This window comes from Jaculus jaculus, chromosome 14, assembly GCF_020740685.1.
Source record: "Jaculus jaculus isolate mJacJac1 chromosome 14, mJacJac1.mat.Y.cur, whole genome shotgun sequence".
Taxonomy (NCBI): Eukaryota; Metazoa; Chordata; class Mammalia; order Rodentia; family Dipodidae; genus Jaculus; species Jaculus jaculus.
Genome location: NC_059115.1, coordinates 70275309 through 70294681, shown reverse-complemented (window position 1 = coordinate 70294681; position 19373 = coordinate 70275309). Strand labels below are relative to the sequence as shown.

The following is a 19373-nucleotide window of genomic DNA, read 5'->3' as shown; positions in this document are numbered from 1 at the left end:
CGAGGCCACCCTGAGACTCCATAGTGAATTCCAGGTCAGCCTGGGCTAGAGTGAGACCCTACCTTGAAAAAAAAAAATCTGGGTTCTACCAATTGATTGTTAGTATAACTAGTAGTAACTAATATAGTAACACATCACATTTTCTATGACCCTCAGAAGAGACCTATTAGTTAAGCAATATTTAACACTGGTAATACATAGTTGATTGTAAAAATGAACATATGTTAAACAAGAATTTAGAGATTCATGACCTTTGAACATTTTAACATGAAACACAGAAGAATTCATAATAATTATTGTACCCATAAATTAAGATATAGAATAACAGATAATTTTAACTTGGTAAAGCAGAAGCCAGCAAAGTCAAAGGAAGACTGCATAATGACCAAGAAATTCACTTTCTACATAGCATAAATTTCTGGCTTATGGCAATATCATGAGTATTTGTCCAATTCTTTGTTTAATAGGAATAGTTAAAACAAATGTACTCACTTAGTACTATTCATTCAATGAATAGAATTATTCTACTCATTAATTAACCTTTATTTTTAAATAGAAAAAAAGGGCAGAAAGCAAAGTTTCCTGGGAGTCATAATACATACATACACACACATACATAAGCTACTAAAATCTACCCCAAAACATAGTATTATCCACTTCACACCCATACACATAGCATACATTCCCTTCACCCTGTTTAAAATATCCACATATTAAAAAATAAAGATTGGGAGAGCCGGGCATAGTGGCACACACCTTTAGTCCCAGACTCAGAGGCAGAGGTAGGAGGATTGTCATGAGTTCGAGGCTACCCTGAGATTACCTACTGAATTCCAGGTCAGCCTTGGCTAGAGTGAAACCCTACCTCAAAAAGCCAGAAAAAAAAAAAAAAAGATTTGGGACTGGAGAGATGGCTTAGCCATTAGGGCACTTGCCTGCAAATAAGGATCCAGGCTCAATTCTCCAATAACCATGTAAGCCAGATGCACAAGGTAACACATGCATCTGGAGTTCTTTTGCAGTGGCTGAAGGCCCTGATGTACCCATTCTGTCTCTACACTCTCCCTCTCAAATAAATAAAATACATAAAAAATAAAATAAAGATTGAAGAATGAAAACAAAACAAATTTGGTTGTGAGATCAAAAGGGAAAGCAAAAGGAATTATTAGTATTATCAGATGTAAGCTACAAGGAAAAATTCTGCTTCCTATATCAGCTTATCACCCACCCCTTCTCTACCTTCCCACCCTCTTAAAAAAATCAAGATCAGAAGAGTGGCAGTTTTCATAATGTTATTTTCAGGTGTCACTTAGGGGAAGAAGATAGAGATCTTACAGGAGCCTTTTGTATCTCTTGCTATGGCATGCAAAGTGACATGCTCAGCCAGTTAGTACATCTGCACATCAGCAGGCGGAGATAAATAGAGTGGTAATTTCCAGTGATAAATTGTAGGCCTACATTCTGGTTGTGATCATTTACAGATAAAGTTTAGACTTCAAAAGATCTTTAGATAATACTTTGTACAATCCCTTCATATTACTGAATATTCAAAGAAGGCTTATCTGAAGTTGCAAAGCAAGGGGTTGGGTAAGCCAGCTAGACCAGCAACCTTGACTTATAGTTGTGCTGTACTTTGTATCTTAGCACAGAATCATTGTTTAAGAAAAAAGAAGTGTGCGTTCCACTGGAAAGTGACAACTCTTATCGAGCAATCGGGGGAAACGCTTATTAACAACAATCATATATCAGTATTCTCAACAGTAGTACAACAAAAAAAATGAAAATAAAACCTTTGATGCTACCTAATTATTTTAAAGAAATCAATAACAAATAAATAGGCAGTACTTTTCATATTAATTTTTATTCTATTTACCGTGTTGTGTTACTTAAAATTCTACCTTCTGCTTGTGCGGGATTAGAAAGTGATGAACATTAAATGTCCTTCCACATCTAGAGGAGATCTTCACTTCTGCCCGAGGAGCACAAAGGGCACAAGAGGTTGGAAAGCTTTCCAAGGGCTCTGACTCTTCTAGAACAGTAGTCATGCTAATGATTCTTCCATAGTTCAGTCTATGTGTTAATCTCAATACACTTATTCACACTTTCTTGATACTATTACTTAATAGCTATAGCCACTTGAGGCACAGGATAGCTTAAGGCATAGAGTGGCTTTTGGTTGGTCCCCTTTCAATTTGTGTCCTGTCAAGAACTGTATCTGGGGAGCTGGGTGTAATGGCACATGCCTTTAATCCCAGAACTTGGGAAGCCTCTAGAGGTAGGAGGCTTACAAAAAAAAATAAATAAATAAGAAGAAGAAGAAGGAGAAGAAGAAGAAAGGAATTGTATCTGGGGCTGGAGAGATGGCTTAAATGGTTAAAGCACTTACTTGCCTGTGAAGACTAAGGACCCAGGTTCTACTCCCCATAACCCATGCAAGCCAGATATGGTGGCACATGCTTCTGTTGTCATTTGCAGTGACTAGAGGCCATGATATGCCCATTCTCTCTCCCTTCCTCTCTCTCAGTAATAAATAAAATAAAATATTCTTTAAAACTCTTATTTAAAAAAAAAAAAAGAATTGAGCCACGCATGGTGGCACATGCCCTTAATCCCAGCACTCAGGAGACAGAGGCAGGAGGATTGCCATGAGCTCAAGGCCACCTTGAGACTACAGAGCAAATTCCAGGTCAGCCTGTGCTAGAGTGAGGCCCTACCTTGAAAAAAAAAAGAATTTCATCTTCACTTTGGTTTCAGGAAGCGCTTTCTTTACCTTGAAGTCTGATTGTCTGATTCTTAACTCCCCCCCCCCCTTTCTCTTCCTTTCTTGTTTGTTTATGGGTATTGGATCTAGGTCCTTATTCATCATGGTAGGTTAAGATGCTTGTCAGGCAGATGTAAATTTGGATCCTGCCTTTACTTTTTGGCTTGAGGACATTACTTAAGATCTCTGTTTCAGTTCTTCACTGTTCCATGGAGACAGTAATGGTATCTACCTTGTTGAGTGGTCAGAAGGATTAAATAAGATAATGTTCCTCACTATCCGAGCCAATATATGTTAGCTATTTTTATTTAAGGAATGTTCTTTCTATAGTCTCAAGTAAAATAGCAAAATGCCTCAGTGACCATAACTATAAAGCTATAGGTAATAAATGTCCCATTTAAATCAACCTAGATTTTATTTAAATAGGAAGATAAGTTACTATTGCTGGTCTGTCTCAAAGTTGTAATTCCTAAACAAAATAAAATTTAATTATTGGGTCACATCTTGGTAAGAAAATATGATTGGTTTGGCAAGCTTGTGGAACATTTCTCAGACAGCAGGAAAGATTCACTCAGCTCTTGTAGCAATTCTGTCTGGCTCAGAATTTTAAACATGGCAACTGCTAAATTACTCACTCTGATAGGCAGTCAACAAAACTGAACTGAATTTATGTTTAGGGTAATCAATGCTGTTTGAAACTTCTATTGATAGCAAAGCAGTTAATTCTATACTCTGAAACAAGGTTCAATAGGATGGAGGTTGAAGACATAGGATTTGGACACAAGAGACCTCGTTCTGAATATAAATCCTGACTCCACACACCATGATACAGGCACATCAATCTGAGTTTCTTTCCTTGCTCATGAACTGGAGATAACAAGGAGGGGGCTATCCAAAGCACAGTGCCCGACACAGAGAGTGCTCACTTAAAAAGGGACTCACGTAAAGGTGCAGATGGCTTGAGAAAGATCAGTGCTAACTTGTGAAAAATGTTTCAAATTCAGGAGTAAAGTGAATTACAAACTTTTCCCTCAATGAATTGGATACTACGTTGATATCCCCCCTAAAGACTCGGTAGCAATTTATACAAATTTTCTTCAACTGTACTTGTTAACATGCACAAACTTTTGTACACAAAATACTTTATAAGAAGGCAAGAATTATTTTAAAATATACAATCTTTCTAGGAAACAAGTACATGCATGAGCTAAATGTATGCTATCAAGTGAAGTGAAAGCATATCTGCTTTGAACAAAATCACAATGTTACTGAATTGACTGACTGTAATGCATGGCTATAAACCAGATTGCCTGATTCATTTGTTGTGTAGTGTGATTTAGCTTCCAAAGAAAAATTAAAATTTTAGGAGAAAAGATTAGCATTTGAAATTTCATATAACGCATTGATTTGGTCTTCTGGCATCCTATTAATGAAGATAATTAAAAATAAAGTGATATATGGCAAAATGTAAAGGCATAACAATTCAAGGGATTATTTTCAAGTACTTAAATAATCTACTTCCAGTACCCATGCAGAAATAAATATACCTCAGGGTTTCATGACTAAAGACAATTTTTAAGGGGATAATATTTTCACCTTGAGTTCCTTCTACTGGTAGAAAATTAAAACTATGAATAGAAAGTATGTTACATTGCTAGTTACCTTTTCACTTTAATCTTTTGGAAAAAAACGATGAATTTTCAAGTCATCTTTTATTGTATGTATTCTTAGAGGAAAAAACGGAGAATAATTTTTAAATTAGCTATAAGTACTATGTCTCCTAAATCATTAAAATATATACTTTTATCATTTGCTTCTCATAACTGTTATTTATTATTAGCTGACTAAAATGTTATGTTCAACTTTTAATTTTAATTAGTGCAAAGTTCTACAAATTTTCATAAGTTAAATTTCTATCTGGGCTTGTAAGATACAATGGACCAAAATGTCTGGTTTTTTTTGTTGTACATAGACTTATATTTGTACGTACAAATTTATATGCAAAAATTTGTTTTAGCTAATATTTTGTCATTTTTATATGCAATAAAGAGAATAACACTCTTATTTGCAAAAGTTGGGGCTTACATTTTCACAATCACTAAAAATTTAACAGGGAAGATAACACTTCTATTACCATACTTACAGAAAATGGAATGCATAAGAGAAATGTATGTCACAAAATTTCATTATATTTACTTTTTGCTTTATTTTCAAGCTTGAAATAAGACTTAACCAAACAACATCATCAACAAGCCCAGAAAATGAAGGATGTCAAAAGCCTTAAGTGAAATCAAGCAGAAACTGTAAATGTCACTAACCCACAGCACGCGCGGCCCCTCGGTGCCTGCTGGAGCTCTTGCTTGTTTTAAGCACTGGAACAGCATGCTCTTTGGACTTCAGCTCACAAAAATTTTCAAGAAATTTTGCCACTTCTTCTGTAACTGTATCCAGGTAAGTTTCTTTAATGAACTTCACTGTTGAAGATGGAGCTAAAATTTCACATAGTATGTTAAAATCCTCTTTTATCACTGAAAATAACTTGAGCATTGTACTTTGGAACCCATGGGCTATGACTTCTAAATTTGCATCTCTGGTATAAGGAGGAAAGTCATCCTGTAGAAACGTAGCTAGCAGCTTACTCTGTACGCTTTGGTACTTGATGGTCACTTCTGATTCTGGATAGAGAAACAGGAGTCGCTGTATACACTGGGTTTTCAATACAGCTTTTTGCTGTGAGCTATTTATTTCATTGTGGCTTTCCAGTCTGCTCACTAAGAAGCGTCGAAGATGCAGTCTTACGTTGTCCCATATAGATTTTACATCCACAGAAGAATGATCTTCAACAGCATGAAGACAAGTCCTGGGGAGGAAGTGGAGTGATGTTCCACTTAGAATCAACGGGAATGAAACGCTGCTCTGGCAGGAGAGGTCCCAGAGTAACTCCAGTATCATTTCTTCTTGATTTTGTTCAGTTTTCAACAAACCTTGCTGGTGAAAGTAAATTACAACATTAGAAATTAGAATTAGAAATGTGATTAAATGCAAGTATAACAAAAATACTTCCTACAGACACATACAATTTTGTAATTTTTCAATTTAGAATCAGTATGATAATACTCTTCAAGATTTCTTAGTTTTGCTTTGGAATTAAATCAATTCACGTTTTAGAATGTGCTAACTTTTAAGGCCTAAATTTTTGTAACATACAGCTAATTAGATTTCTGGCCATACAGTATTTAGCAGTCACTGTTTCTCACCCACATAACCAGAGCTGTAGGAAAGCTGCAGCTTAAAAAATCTAAATAAGGGCTGGAGAGATGGCTTAGCAGTTAAGCGCTTGCCTGTGAAGCCTAAGGACCCTGGTTCAAGGCTAGTTTCCCCAGGACCCACGTTAGCCAGATGCGCAAGAGGGCACACACGTCTGGAGTTCGTTTGCAGTGTCTGGAGGCCCTGGTGTGCCCATTCTCTCTATTTCTCTCTCTATCTGCCTCTTTTTCTGTCTGTTGCTGTCAAATAAATAAAAACAAAAACAAAAACAAAAAAGAATTCTAAATAAATATCTCTAGAAACACATTGATTGAAATGTATTCCTTAGACAAACTAAATTCAAAAGCATGCTCCTCATTAATTTCTGGTAGATAATTTTTTATGCCTGAATGAAATACTTATTATTATAAAGCCCCTAATGAACACACAATGTTTAAGATCACTCTATAATATAGTAGAGATCTTTAAATAGACCGTGTGCCTAGGGGTTACTAATAGCTACCATCCCAAGAAATAAAAGTTAATACATTGGAAGATTTTAACGGTAATTTAAATTTTTTCCTGAGAACAATATAAAGGAAGATTTTACTTTGGAAATTATTCTGAGAATATTTCAATTCTTCCCAAAGAAATAACTAACTCAAAATTGGATAAAGATATTTTCAGAAAGGCTCCCCCAAAGATGATAAGGAATTATTCCTTTAATCTTCCTGTGCTGATAGAAAACAATGGCAGACATAATTATGAATAATAAAGGAAGAAAAAATTACTTTATTCTTGGACTTTGAACTACACACACACACAAACATTCTCCTTACATGCTGCCTTTCCTAATTATATCCATTTCAGAAGATGTTGAAATTAGTTTATACTCTCTAAGCAGAAACAAGCTGCTATGAAAGAAATGGAAGCAAGACCCAAGCAGCACTAAAAGTGGTCTTGCTTTGAAATTTCTTATTAATAAAAATATTACAGGTATTATGTGTATTTCAGAAGTATAAACAACTAGACAAATTTCTTGAATTTGTACTCTTCAATGCCAAATTTAATATTCTATTTATAATAATTATATTAAATACGTATATTTTGCTTTGTAAAAGGAATTTTCTGTACAATCTCTAGTTCATTCATAATGAAAACTCCATGATTAAAATGTATAGAACCCTTGGGCTGGAGAGATGGCTTAGCGGTTAAGCGCTTGCCTGTGAAGCCTAAGGACCCTGGTTGGAGGCTCGGTTCCCCAGGTCCCACGTTAGCCAGATGCACAAGGGGGCGCATGCATCTGGAGTTCATTTGCAGTGGCTGGAAGCCCTGGTGTGCCCATTCTCTCTCTCTCTCCCTCTATCTTTCTTTCTCTCTGTGTCTGTCGCTCTCAAATAAATAAATAAATAAATAATTTAAAAAATGTATAGAACCCCAAATTCCAATTTCCTGATATGGACAACTTATGTGAAACATCCCAGATAATAAAGCATAGGACCAAGAATAAATCTGTATTCTCATTCTCTTCTGAATTTTTTTAGTCAATTCTAGAGAACCATAATGTGTCAGTAACCTATTTGCAATTTCTTTCCACCATGTCTCCTAATTTTTAGTTCTACTTTTCTTTTCTTTTTTTAATTTTTATTTATTTATTTGAAAGTGACAGACAGAGAGAGAAAGAGGCAGAGGGAGAGAGAGAATGGGCGTGCCAGGGCCTCCAGCCACTGCAAACAAACTCCAGATGCATCCGCCCCCTTGTGCATCTGGCTTACATGGGTCCTGGGGAGTCGAGCCTCGAATTGGGGTCCTTAGGCTTCACAGGCAAGCGTTTAACTGCTAAGCCATCTCTCCAGCCCCCTTTCTTTTTTAAAAAAAACTTCTGAAAAAGAAATAACCTTAGGCTGAGTCCAAAGCCCACCAGCGCTAAGGTGAATTCTATGTGGCAAATCCCCAACAGTGAGTGCTTCGGCTTTGGGTTCCAGAAGTCAGCTAACAGCTGCAGATGCGGGATCAAACAATAACCGGTCACTTACTGGAATGGAAAACACGTGTCTTGTATAATCACTCAGATGTTGAAAATAACTTCAGCATAATTGCCATAATGAGAACCTCTGTTTCTTATTTAAATACCTAATTAATACAGTTTTATAAAAAAATAGGTTTATGAAAAAAAATCAAGATTCACACATTTAGCATGTCAAAACTTAATAACAAACTCATTTAAATCTGGGTATGTTTTAGTACTGTGGTTCCACCCTCAGAATAACATGATCAATATGTAAAAAAACAAAACAAAACACGGGCCTGGCACAAGACTGACAGCTTCATGAGTCTGAACAAAACTAAGGCGGACTTTGCCCTACAATGAATACAGAATGGCTTATGTGTGACAGATTAAAAGATAATTAAAAACTTTTGCTTTTAATTAAATGAGAAAACATTATTACATCAACATTGATGGAATTTAACACACATGGCTCTTAATAGAAATTCAAGGGATAATTATATCCATATTTATTCTTCAAGGCTCCACCTTCAAGAGGTAATGGGTCAGCGGATTTTCTTAAAAGATTATGGCTTCAAGGCATATAGAGCTTTTTTCCCTCTTTCTTGTGTTACTTCATAAGCACTAAAGGGTCAACAGCAATAATGACAATAGCCAAAATCGATTTTCATGATTCTGTAGTCCTAAGCCATCTACATCCTCAAGATATTTTCTACATCTGCCATAGTTGTTGATTTTTTTTATGTTTAGACAAAAACAGTGCCCCCAGCTCCCTCAATTGTAAACCGTAGCTACAGAAATCCTGCAATCCTTCTCTCTAATAACTGTGCGGTCTCTGTAGGTATCTGTTGTTATAACCTACTCACATTGTTGCTGCAGGTATAATAAAGCAACTGTCCTGGCTGAAGGTGATGAACACTTCTCTAATGTAGAGGGTAGCCAGCATGAAAAAATGACCACCATACTGATTTTCTATTAATTTACAGTGATCTTAAAAAATTTGTTTCCTTGCCAGGTATACCATAGTCCCACTCGGGATGTAGAGGTAGGAGGATCGCCATGAGTTCGAGGCCACCCTGAGACTCCATAGTGAATTCTAGGTCAGCCTGGGCTACAGTGAGACCCTACCTCAAAAATAAATAAATAAATAAATAAATAAATTGAATTGTTTCCTCAATTAAAAGAAAAACTGAGTGTGACAATAGGTTGGGAATGCATAGTGAGAGCTAAGGCCACTTAGAGTAGATATAATCATGAGGATCCTGTTGTCTTCAATACTGAGTATACAAAACATATTTTGTGAAGGAACATAACATATAATGAATATGAGCTTCTCTGGTAGACAACTGCAGTACACATCACTATATTTTGTGATATCTGTATGCTTGCTATGTGTCATACCCCAAGTCACCCAGAAATTATATAAATCTCCATTTCTATAAACTTTTATAATCATGGTTTAAAAAAAAAAGTGGGCATAGGTTTCGGTAGGGAGGCATAGGAACAGAAACCACACCAAGACAAAACTGCTACATATGACAAGCTGTCAATAAAATAAACATTTACATGTAAGAATTCAATCAACTATATTTCCTGTTCACCCATCCCACACTTTATGACAATTTTTTTTTTTTTACCAATGTTTTGAAGAATTTTATCAAATCTCCATGGGGGACTGATGGTGGCTTAGATGTGTCGTAACTGTAGTTAGTTAGCCATTCTAGACAGTCACTGCTTGTTTGCAGCTGCACATCTGGACACTGCTTGTTAACTTCAGACTGTATTTGTTTGATGCAATGTTCTATGCTATAACAAAAAGACAAAAATCATTTTCGTATAAAGTTAATAATAGCTTCATCTCATATTATAGGTCCTTAAATACTTGTATATGGTATAGAAGTACAATCTACAAAATTACTAAATATTTATATGACATGCAATGCAATAGCAAGGAGAATATAAATTTTTATTTTTATTTGAAAACTGGAAGTACTAATTTTTCTTTTTGTTTTAGTTTTTCGAGGTAGGTTCTCACTCTGGATCCAGGCTGACCTGTAATTCACTATGTAGTCTCAGGGTGGCCTTGAACTCAAGGTGGTCCTCCTACCTCTGCCTCCTGAGTACTGGAGTTAAAAGTGTACGCCACCATGCCCAGCTAGGAAGTTCTAATTTTTTAAAAAATATTTTATTTTTATTTATTTATTTGACAGAGAGAAAGAGGAAGAAAGAGAGGGAGAGAGAGACAGAGAGAGAGAGAGAGAAGAGAGAGAGAGAGAAGAGAGAGAGAGAGAGAGAATGGGTGTGCCAGGACTACAGCCACTGCAAACGAACTCTAGATATGTGCTTCCTCTTGTGCATCTGGCTTACAATGGGTCCTGGGGAATCGAACCTAGGTCCTTTGGCTTTGCAGACAAACACCAAAACTGCTAAGCCATCTCTCCATCCCAGAAGTTCTAATTTTTGACAGAAAGAATTGAATACAGGAAATATTATATATCTACCTACTTAGAGATGATTTAGAAATTCTTTTGTGGGCTGGAAAAATTGCTCAGTGGTTAAAGGTACATGTTTGCAAACCCTGATGGATCAGGTTTGATTCCCCAGTACCCACATAAAACCAGATGCACAAGGTGGCACATGCATCTGGGGTTCATTTGCAGTAATAAGCAGCCCTGTTGTGCCCATTTTCTCTTTCTCTGCCTCTCTCTCTCTCTTTCTGTGTGTCTGTCTCAAATAATTAAAATATTAAAAAAGAAATTATATTGTGTTAAAATAAATATGAGGCACAGATGTAATGCAACAATAACAGTGGGTAGAAAGCAGAGGGTACAACTGATGACCATGAGAATCAGAGACACATACTGGTTATATAACAAAAGGTGAATGGTGCCATATGGAAATTTTCAGTCAACAGAATATTAAGTCATAAAGCAGTTACGAAGAGTTTATAGCTTCAAGACCTGTATATGCAATATTAGGGTGGCTCAATACTTTTGCTGCCATCCAATTAATAACCAAATCAAGCACATACTAAAAACTGAACTGAATAAAAAGGACAGGAAATGAAACAAAATGTTAATAGTGATCTTACTGGGTGATGAAATTAGATGAAGTTTACTTTTCTCTATTTTATAAGTGTTTATAAGGTAAAAAATAAAGATGAAATACCTTATTTATCAAAATGATAAGAATCCAGTTAAGGTTTACAATATGTATCTGTTTTAAAAATTCCATTCAAAGCATCCTTAGTTCACATAAAATAACATATAGGCTGCTGTTTTAATTTCCATATATAACTCTGTGCATCCATGATTATAAAGTTTTGTGGAGTAAACTGGTGACCTGCAGCAGAATGCCATCTGAGGTGCCACTGACATGACATATTGCCACCACCTGATGGCAGCATGCCTAAAGTGCAAGAAAGCCTATAAACCAAGTTCCTGGGCAGCTGAACCCCAACGACACAACTGTCTCTGAACAGGATCAAGAAAGATTGAGCAAAGAAAAAGATAACTACTGTTTTGAAAATATAATTGCTATTAGTTATAGGTTCCACAGGACAGAACCATGAGGAATTTAGAAACCAAGCTCTGCTTATTAAAATTGATGTTAATAAAAGTCTCTTTGAAAGTCATCAGATGTGGGTAACCTATAAAATATATGTGGTAGAAGTTAGAGCAAAGCTTATCAGCTGGCTTCTGAGCGTGGATGAATTCAAGGTAGCTTACCTTGAAAAAAAATTCTGAGAATCAAAGAGCTCTTTATTAAAATAAAGGCCTTAAAAGATAAATAATAGCTCCTCTGGCCAAGGGTGCTCAATCTCCTGATGGGAGAGTCTTATTCAGAAATAGCATTTCTAAGTGTGACGACAGGTAGACGTGTATTTTCTAAGTTACACAGCACTTCTATGGAGTAAGAAACATGATGCTGTAGGCATACATCTTAACTCTACGGAGCCTTTATCAAAGGTTTTTATTAAAGCATCCTCATGTGTCTCATTCAGTGAAACCTAATAGACCTCAGCAATGTGACTTGGAAAGGCTCAGCAGCTATTCTAACTCTGCTTCAAGCAGCTTTCAGGCTAATCTTTAACATCTGAATCTGGGTAGAGGCCAAAATCTACAATTTAGAAGTAGGGCAAAGCCTTTGGAGTACTAGATATTTTAGTAATTTGTCCAAACATTGATAAAGGGATTAGGCAACTGCACTTCAAGGGACTACTTTCAGAGACAGTTGAGCCTCCCGTCACCTGATTTCAGTTTTAGGTGGCTTTAAGTATCTTGTCAATCTGCCATTCACTAGCCACGTATCTTGTTTAAAAAGTCAATCATGCAATTTCATGTCTATTTGCTATATAAAAGGATGGTTTTAAATTTTAACATGAATGTCAGCTGGGTATGTGGGTATGGAAACTAACAATTTAAGGGAGGTCAACATACATTAAAATTAACTTTGAACATTTAAAAGATAGTACCTTCAAATATTATTCTTAAGTATGTACAGTAACACTACTGATGGGATAGAAGGAGGTCTTTATTCTTAGATGATACAAGATCTCAGTCTAGGTTTTTCTAAAATAATACACTACTGAGTATTTTAATTAAGTATTTTCTGGCTATCTGCAATTTGCTTCCAATTTTCTTTGGAAGCAAGGTTGTCATGAAAATATAACCAAGCTAATTCAAAAAACAGAAATACAATTAGCACTTTTTATTTTTAGATCTTGTGATGGTTAATGCAATTGTCAACTTAACAGGATCTAGAATGATCTAGTAGATAAATCTTTGGGCATGTCTGTGAAAGTGTTTCTAGAATGGGTTAACTGGGATGAGAAGACCCACTCTAACTGTGGGTGGGACCATGCCATGGGCTGAGGTCCTTGACGGAATAAAAAGAAAACAGGGACCCCAGTAGCAGCTTTCATTTCTCTGTGCTTCCTGACCAGTTCCTTTGTACTTCCTAGTCTTCCCACTATGAGCTATACTCTCATACTGTCAGCCAAACATAAAATAAAATAAAATAAAAACCCTTCCTTCCTTCCTTGACTTGATATTGTCATGTCAAGAAAAGTAATGACCAGCTATCCCAAACATTAGGGCAAAATTTAAAGGGTCTAAAAATATTATTAGGCTTGCTTTCTAAATAATCTAAATTCTAAAACACGAGTTGGCTTAGCTAGGTCTGCTTAGCTTTATCAGTAATAATAATAATGCCACTTAAAGTAGAATTACACTTATCAACATGGATAAAGCTAAGAAATATAATTCTTAGGAAAGAAAAAGCACAAAAGGGTACAGTATGGTGCCATCTATCTAATAAACTGAAAGCAGTCCATATAATGCTACCTATTGCTTAGCACTAAAACCATGAGTAGTGAAAGTGTGAGGAACTACACTGGGTGGCCCAGCACCTCCCTCTGACGGGGTGGGGATGGACATGAGGTGAGGCTGGGGAGAGGAACGTTGAGAACTAATAGTGTTTCCTTCTTCAAACTGAGTGGTATGCACATGGGTTCTTATACTAAATGCCTTTTTATATGTTTCAACATTTCTTATAAATTTCAATCCCAATGTGCTTCCATTATAATGACTGAATTATCCATGTCAATCATTTGTATAAGTAGATGCATTTCTGAGAGGCTGGTTTATAAAGCACGTTACAAACCATTTTTAAAAAGGAAACAGTAGGTATGCTTTCTAAAAAACAATCTATGGAAAGTTTTTCATTCAGCAGTTGCTCCTAGATTCCATAATTGTAAAGACCAGTCATTGAATAGGGACATTATATCTGATAAGCATAACGTGAGTGCTGGCTGTGTGGAAGGCACCGTGGTACACATCATCCTTCGTGAATAAGACATCATCCCATCACAAAAGGCCTTCTGCCTCACGAGAGACCTGTAAATAAATAACCACAACACAGTAAAATCTGATAAGAAGTGTGTGCAACGTGCTAAGGAGTACACAGGGGAAAACACTAGGTGTGCCTGCAGGAGGTACAGAAATGGCTTGTCCTTGTAAAAGACATTATATTGAACTTTAAGAAAATCAGTAGAATCACTGCACTTAAAATTCACTAACATTTGTACTGGTCATTTAACCTCACTGCTGTTTCACATTAAAACTATATTTATTTTCTGTATAAAAAGTATGTATTCATTTTTATTATGGCCATAACTACACATTGATACACACACACACACACACACACACACACACACACACACACACACACTTCAAAATCCTGTCATATAACTAAACAGATGGCATTAAATAGTAACAGTAGCCAAGCACCTATTATGAATGGACCAATGTAGTAGGGGGTAGGGACAGAAGCTAAGAGAAAGGAAGGAAATGAATTATAACATAGATTCTTGAAGCTTAACTTTATTATAAAGGCTCTGCAGGATTTAAAATATAGTCTTTCCAGTAATAAAGTAGTTATAAGGACAAAAATGATTATACTGGTAAAACTTACAAAAGCTTTTCTGACATAAAAGTCGTTGAAAATACATATATGTGTTTTCTATTCTAGAGTATTAGAATGTTAGGATACTTTCAAAAATTATATATTAAATCAGGATAGAAGTCATAAACAAAGTTCAAAGACTTTATACCATGGAAAACCCAAACATTAAAATGAGCTTTAATATTTTTGATAATTTGGTGATGCATATTATCTACAACGTAATTTCGGTTTTAGGAAAAGTCTTTTCAGTTCTGTCACACGTACTTAAAAGCACAAACAGGACTGGGGACATGGCTCAGTGGACAAAGCCCTTGCTGTAGAAGTTGGACAAGCATGCCTAACTCACACTTATTGGCTGCCTTCCAGCATACCATGTACCAGGACTATTTTATATAGTGGTAACACAGTGATGAGTAATTAGGCCTTTAAAGTGAAAAAGTCTCTAAAGTATGAAGTAATGGCACTAGCTTTTGATCCCCAATTTATCACCCACCCCAGGTCCGATGGAACAGTATTCTTTTTTTTTTTTTTCCCAAGGTAAGGTCTCACTCTAGCTCAGGCTGACCTTTTTCACATATAACTGAAAAATATTAAGCATTATGTGAAGTATAAGTGAATCTATGGGATAAATATCTTCTAAGTATAGCTAAATCATAGAAATAAGTTATCTACTATTCTCTCACAATATCATATCCTTCCCCTGTCACATGTTCTGAATTAAGACAAATGGTATTTTCCCTGATGGCACTTCTTGTGCTTTATGGAGTTTTATTCAAAAATTTACATCTTTTGCTGGGCGTGGTGGCTCACGCCTTTAATCCCAGCACTCGGAAGGCAAAGGTAGAAGGATCACCATGAGTTCGAGGCCACACTGAGACTCCATAGTGAATTCCAGATCAGCCTGGGCTAGAGTGAGACCCTACCTTGAAGAACAAAAAACAACAACAAAAAAAATTTACATCTTCTATCAGTATCAGCAAAATGTGCTTTCTGAGGTACATGCAGAGGATGCCCATAATTAGACAACAAGAGAAAATAAGCTTTTAGGGTACAATGTTATCTGTCCACCTGAACACTAAGAGGACAAAAGTCCTTCTGTATCATGCTGTGAGCCCAAGGAACTTCTGTACCCCAGTACCTTACTAAACTATATGTTCCAGTCAGCTCAGAAAACATCGCAGGGCTTGGTACAGTTTTCAGTGAGCAAACTAAGTCTGTGTGTACAGAATACATAGCACTCTTCCATGGCAGGTTATTTGCTCTCTCTTGCTATCCATTTTGATATATGTTCCAAGTAAATGATTCATTGCCACTGACTTCTCCCCTTAGAACAACCAGCAACGTAGCTCTGACTTGTGGGGTAAGGATATAAAGTGAGAATGGATTGAGAGAATGAAGGAAAGGTGAAGAAGGTTCAGTGACCTCAGAGCGCACTGGTCCATTCTGGTGAATCAATGCTTTGGTGTTGGGAAAGGCCTTGTGGCTCATAAAATTTGATGATATTAAGAAGAGGGAATGAATTCACACTTAAGATGTTAGGGTCACTGTAAGAAATACAGCTTTAAAAATTCAAGTGTAAAAAGTTTAAAAAGGAATTGCTAATGTTTTTGTCATTTAAAAGTACTGTGGAAAATCCCTATCATACAGATGTTCATTGCCTACTCAATGCACACCAGTGCGAGATAAGTACCACTGTAAGAACACAAAAATGCCAAGGGTAATTCACGACTGCAGCGTAAGTATGGCATAACTGATTCGTCATAACATACAATTTTCTAAAAGCTATTCTGTTAGAAGGCAATAAATAAGTGCATAAATGATTTACACTCCCTCGAACCATAGTTACTATTCAGTATTTTATTTTTAAAAATATATGTGCCCTACACTATGTTTATTCTCTAGAGTATAATAAAAACATAATTGAATTTGATGAAAAATAGAGTTGATTCTAAATGTAGTATATAGCCAAGCAGTTACTCCCTTATTTTATCCCTTGTGAAGATCAATGGACACCTGTGGTGGCTCTGCACTAAGTTTTTGTTGTTGTTGTTAATAAGTGGGCAATAAACTACTTTTAATTTAAATTTATACCCTTGTATTTTCTGCTGTATATTTTTAGCACTAACATCTGAATTTCCGCCTAAGCAATAATTTACGAATGCAGAATACAATACTTTAATCATTATTCTTCTTTCAAATATGATTTTTATTGACCAAGCAGAGCAGGAAAGTAAATACAAATGTTTTAGCAAATAACTAAGTGAGAACAAAAGTACCAGTACAACAACTTTCTTTTTGCCCCTTTTGCTTGTGTGTCTGCAATGTGTGTGCGTGTGCATGTGTGTGGGGTGTACGCAGCTGTGTGTGCCCTTGCAGGGCCTCCTGCACGCTCCTGCTGCAGGGGATCTTACCTACCATGGCCTTAGCAGATGCCTGGTGACAGTCCGTCACTCTCCTGGCACTTCTGACTTGAGCCTGGGTCTCTGTTCTGCAGCTTGCTGTTTTCACAACTGCCTGGTCTGCGTTCCCTCCTACAGAACGCGTGACGGGCACACATGGCCACATGCAGCTGTGTAGGTGGGATGTGTAGATTCAAACTTGGGTTTCAGGTTCATGATGGTCCTCATGCATGTGTAGGAAGTGTACTTAACTGTGGAGCCATCTCTCTAACCTAACTTGCTATTTCTTTTAAATAAAAATATTAGTTTTTATTTTTTATTTACTTATTTGAGAGCGTCAGAGAGAAAGAGAGGGGAACACACACACACACAGAGAGAGAGAGAGAGAGAGAGAGCCAACTTGCTTGGTTTTGATGAAGCCAAATGTGAAGGGAGAAGTTAATCCTTTGAAAAATACTTCTGGCTGGAGAGATGGCTTAGTGGTTATGCTCTTACCTGTGAAGCCTAAGGAGGCTTGATTCCCCAGGTTCCACATTAGCGAGATGCACAAGGGGGCCCATGCATCTGGAGTTCATTTGCAGTGTCTGCAGGCCCTGATGCATCCATTCTCTCTCTATCTGCCTCCTTCTCTCTCTGTCTGTCACTTTCAAATAAATAAGTAAAAATAAACAAAAAATATTTTAAGGGCTGGAGAGATGGCGTAGCGTTTAAGCACTTGCCTGTGAAGCCTAAGGACCCTGGTTCGAGGCTCGATTCCCCAGGACCCATGTTAGCCAGATGCACAAGGGGGCGCACGTGCTGGAGTTCGTTTGCAGCAGCTAGAAGCCCTGGCACGCCCATTCTCTCTCTCACTCTCTATCTGCCTCTTTCTCTCTCTCTCACTCTCAAATAAATAAATAAAAATCTTTTTAAAAAAGTATTTATTTATAAAAAAATATTTCTACGCTGCAAAGAGAGAGTGTCTTAGTGGTTAGGTGCTTGCCTGTGAAGCCTAAGGACCCAGGTTCAATTCCCCAGTACCCACATAAGCCAGATACACAAGGTGGCACATGTGTATGGAGTTTGTTTGCAGTAGCTGGAGGCCTGGAATACCCACTCTCTCTCTCTCTTTACCTTTTTTGCTCTCTCACACACAATCTCTCTCTCCCTCTCGAATTAATAAATACATAAAAATATTTTTTAAAATAAGATATAAAAAGATTTCTACTAAAATACAACTACCTCTGTATTTTATATAAATAGATGGCTTGTTAATCTATTTTATTTAATGTTATTTTAATTTATAAATCCTTCAGGTTAGAAACTATCATGCATTATATAAATACATGACACAAAATTGACTAAAAACAAAATTTTGCTATTGTCTTATATAGTTATTTTATACTAATATATAATATTGGATCTATACTTAACATCATGGTTATATCTTACATATATGTTCTCTTTGAAATATATAGATAAGTATATGTATACTATAAGGGCAAATACAAATTGAAGTTTAATTCTCCTTGTTAAAATTCAGGGAAAAGATTTACCTCCTCTCCTTTTCCTTAAAATGTTTATTTTTAAAAACTTAATTGTGAGTACCTTATTTTTTCTTTTGGACATGAATTCCTTAGAAGCCTAGATATGCCTTTTGTCAGCCTTGTGGCCCAGGAATGTCCTTCTCAAGAAGCTGGAAACTATGTTTTTGAAACACAAATATCAAGAGATACAGTTCCTCAAACTCCCAGTTCTGTGGGAGCATTAATAGCCTAATTTTCGTGGACATTTTACTGCGATTTGCAAATTTCTTCTTAAAGCAAGAAATTTGTTCTCTCCAAATACTATGGTAAAGTTAGAGTAAACTTTATGTGACAAAAAAATGTATTGTGAAGTTTTCAACTTGAAGTTATTGTTTATGTTGGTAAGTTATAGAATGATTGTGTCTGTATGGCTATAAGAGGTTGTAAATTCCTTTCTGTCTTTGTAATCTCTTGATAGACTGGCAATGATACCTGTAAGATTCTTGTTTAATGCTTAGTCAATAATAAATGTAATAATGATAATAAATGATTTCTGAAAAAAGAGAAAATTTTGCTTTCAATTATAACTCCACAAATAATGTTTGTAAACAGGAAGAAAAATATAGAAACATTTCATTTGCTTGCTTAACTTTCCTTGAATCAACTAAATCATCACCTACATTTTTGAAATTTTCAAAATTTATTTTATTTGTATGAGAAAGGAAGAAACAGATAGAGAGACTGAGAGAGAGGGAGAGAGAGACAAAGAGAGAATGGGTGTGCCAAGGCCTTCAGCCACTGTAAAGGAACTCCAGATGCATGTGCCACCACATGCATCTACTTTATGTGGGTCCTGGGGAATTGAGCCTGTGTCCTTTGGCTTTGCAGGAAAGTGCCATAACCACTAAGCAATCTCTCCAGCTCTCAATTTTTATTTGTTTATTTATTATTATGATGATTTTTTTTTTTGTTGGTTTTTGAAGTAG

The 19373-nt window shown here is 36.2% G+C and overlaps 1 protein-coding gene across 5 annotated transcripts in view; it reads right to left on the bottom strand.

The window, feature by feature from the left end:
• Positions 1–19373, bottom strand: part of Kiaa0825 (KIAA0825 ortholog) — a 427087-nt gene that overhangs the window by 360236 nt on the left and 47478 nt on the right. For 4 of the 5 annotated variants that reach the window (XM_045133785.1, XM_045133788.1, XM_045133787.1 and 1 more), the window contains exons 3-4: positions 9653–9821; positions 5080–5749 (exon numbers count right to left, since the gene is read on the bottom strand). In XM_045133785.1, the coding sequence (XP_044989720.1) occupies positions 5080–5749; positions 9653–9821 (839 nt within the window). Of the gene's footprint in view, positions 1–5074; positions 5750–9652; positions 9822–19373 lie in introns of those variants that run through there. The other variant, XM_045133789.1, reaches the window with a different exon arrangement.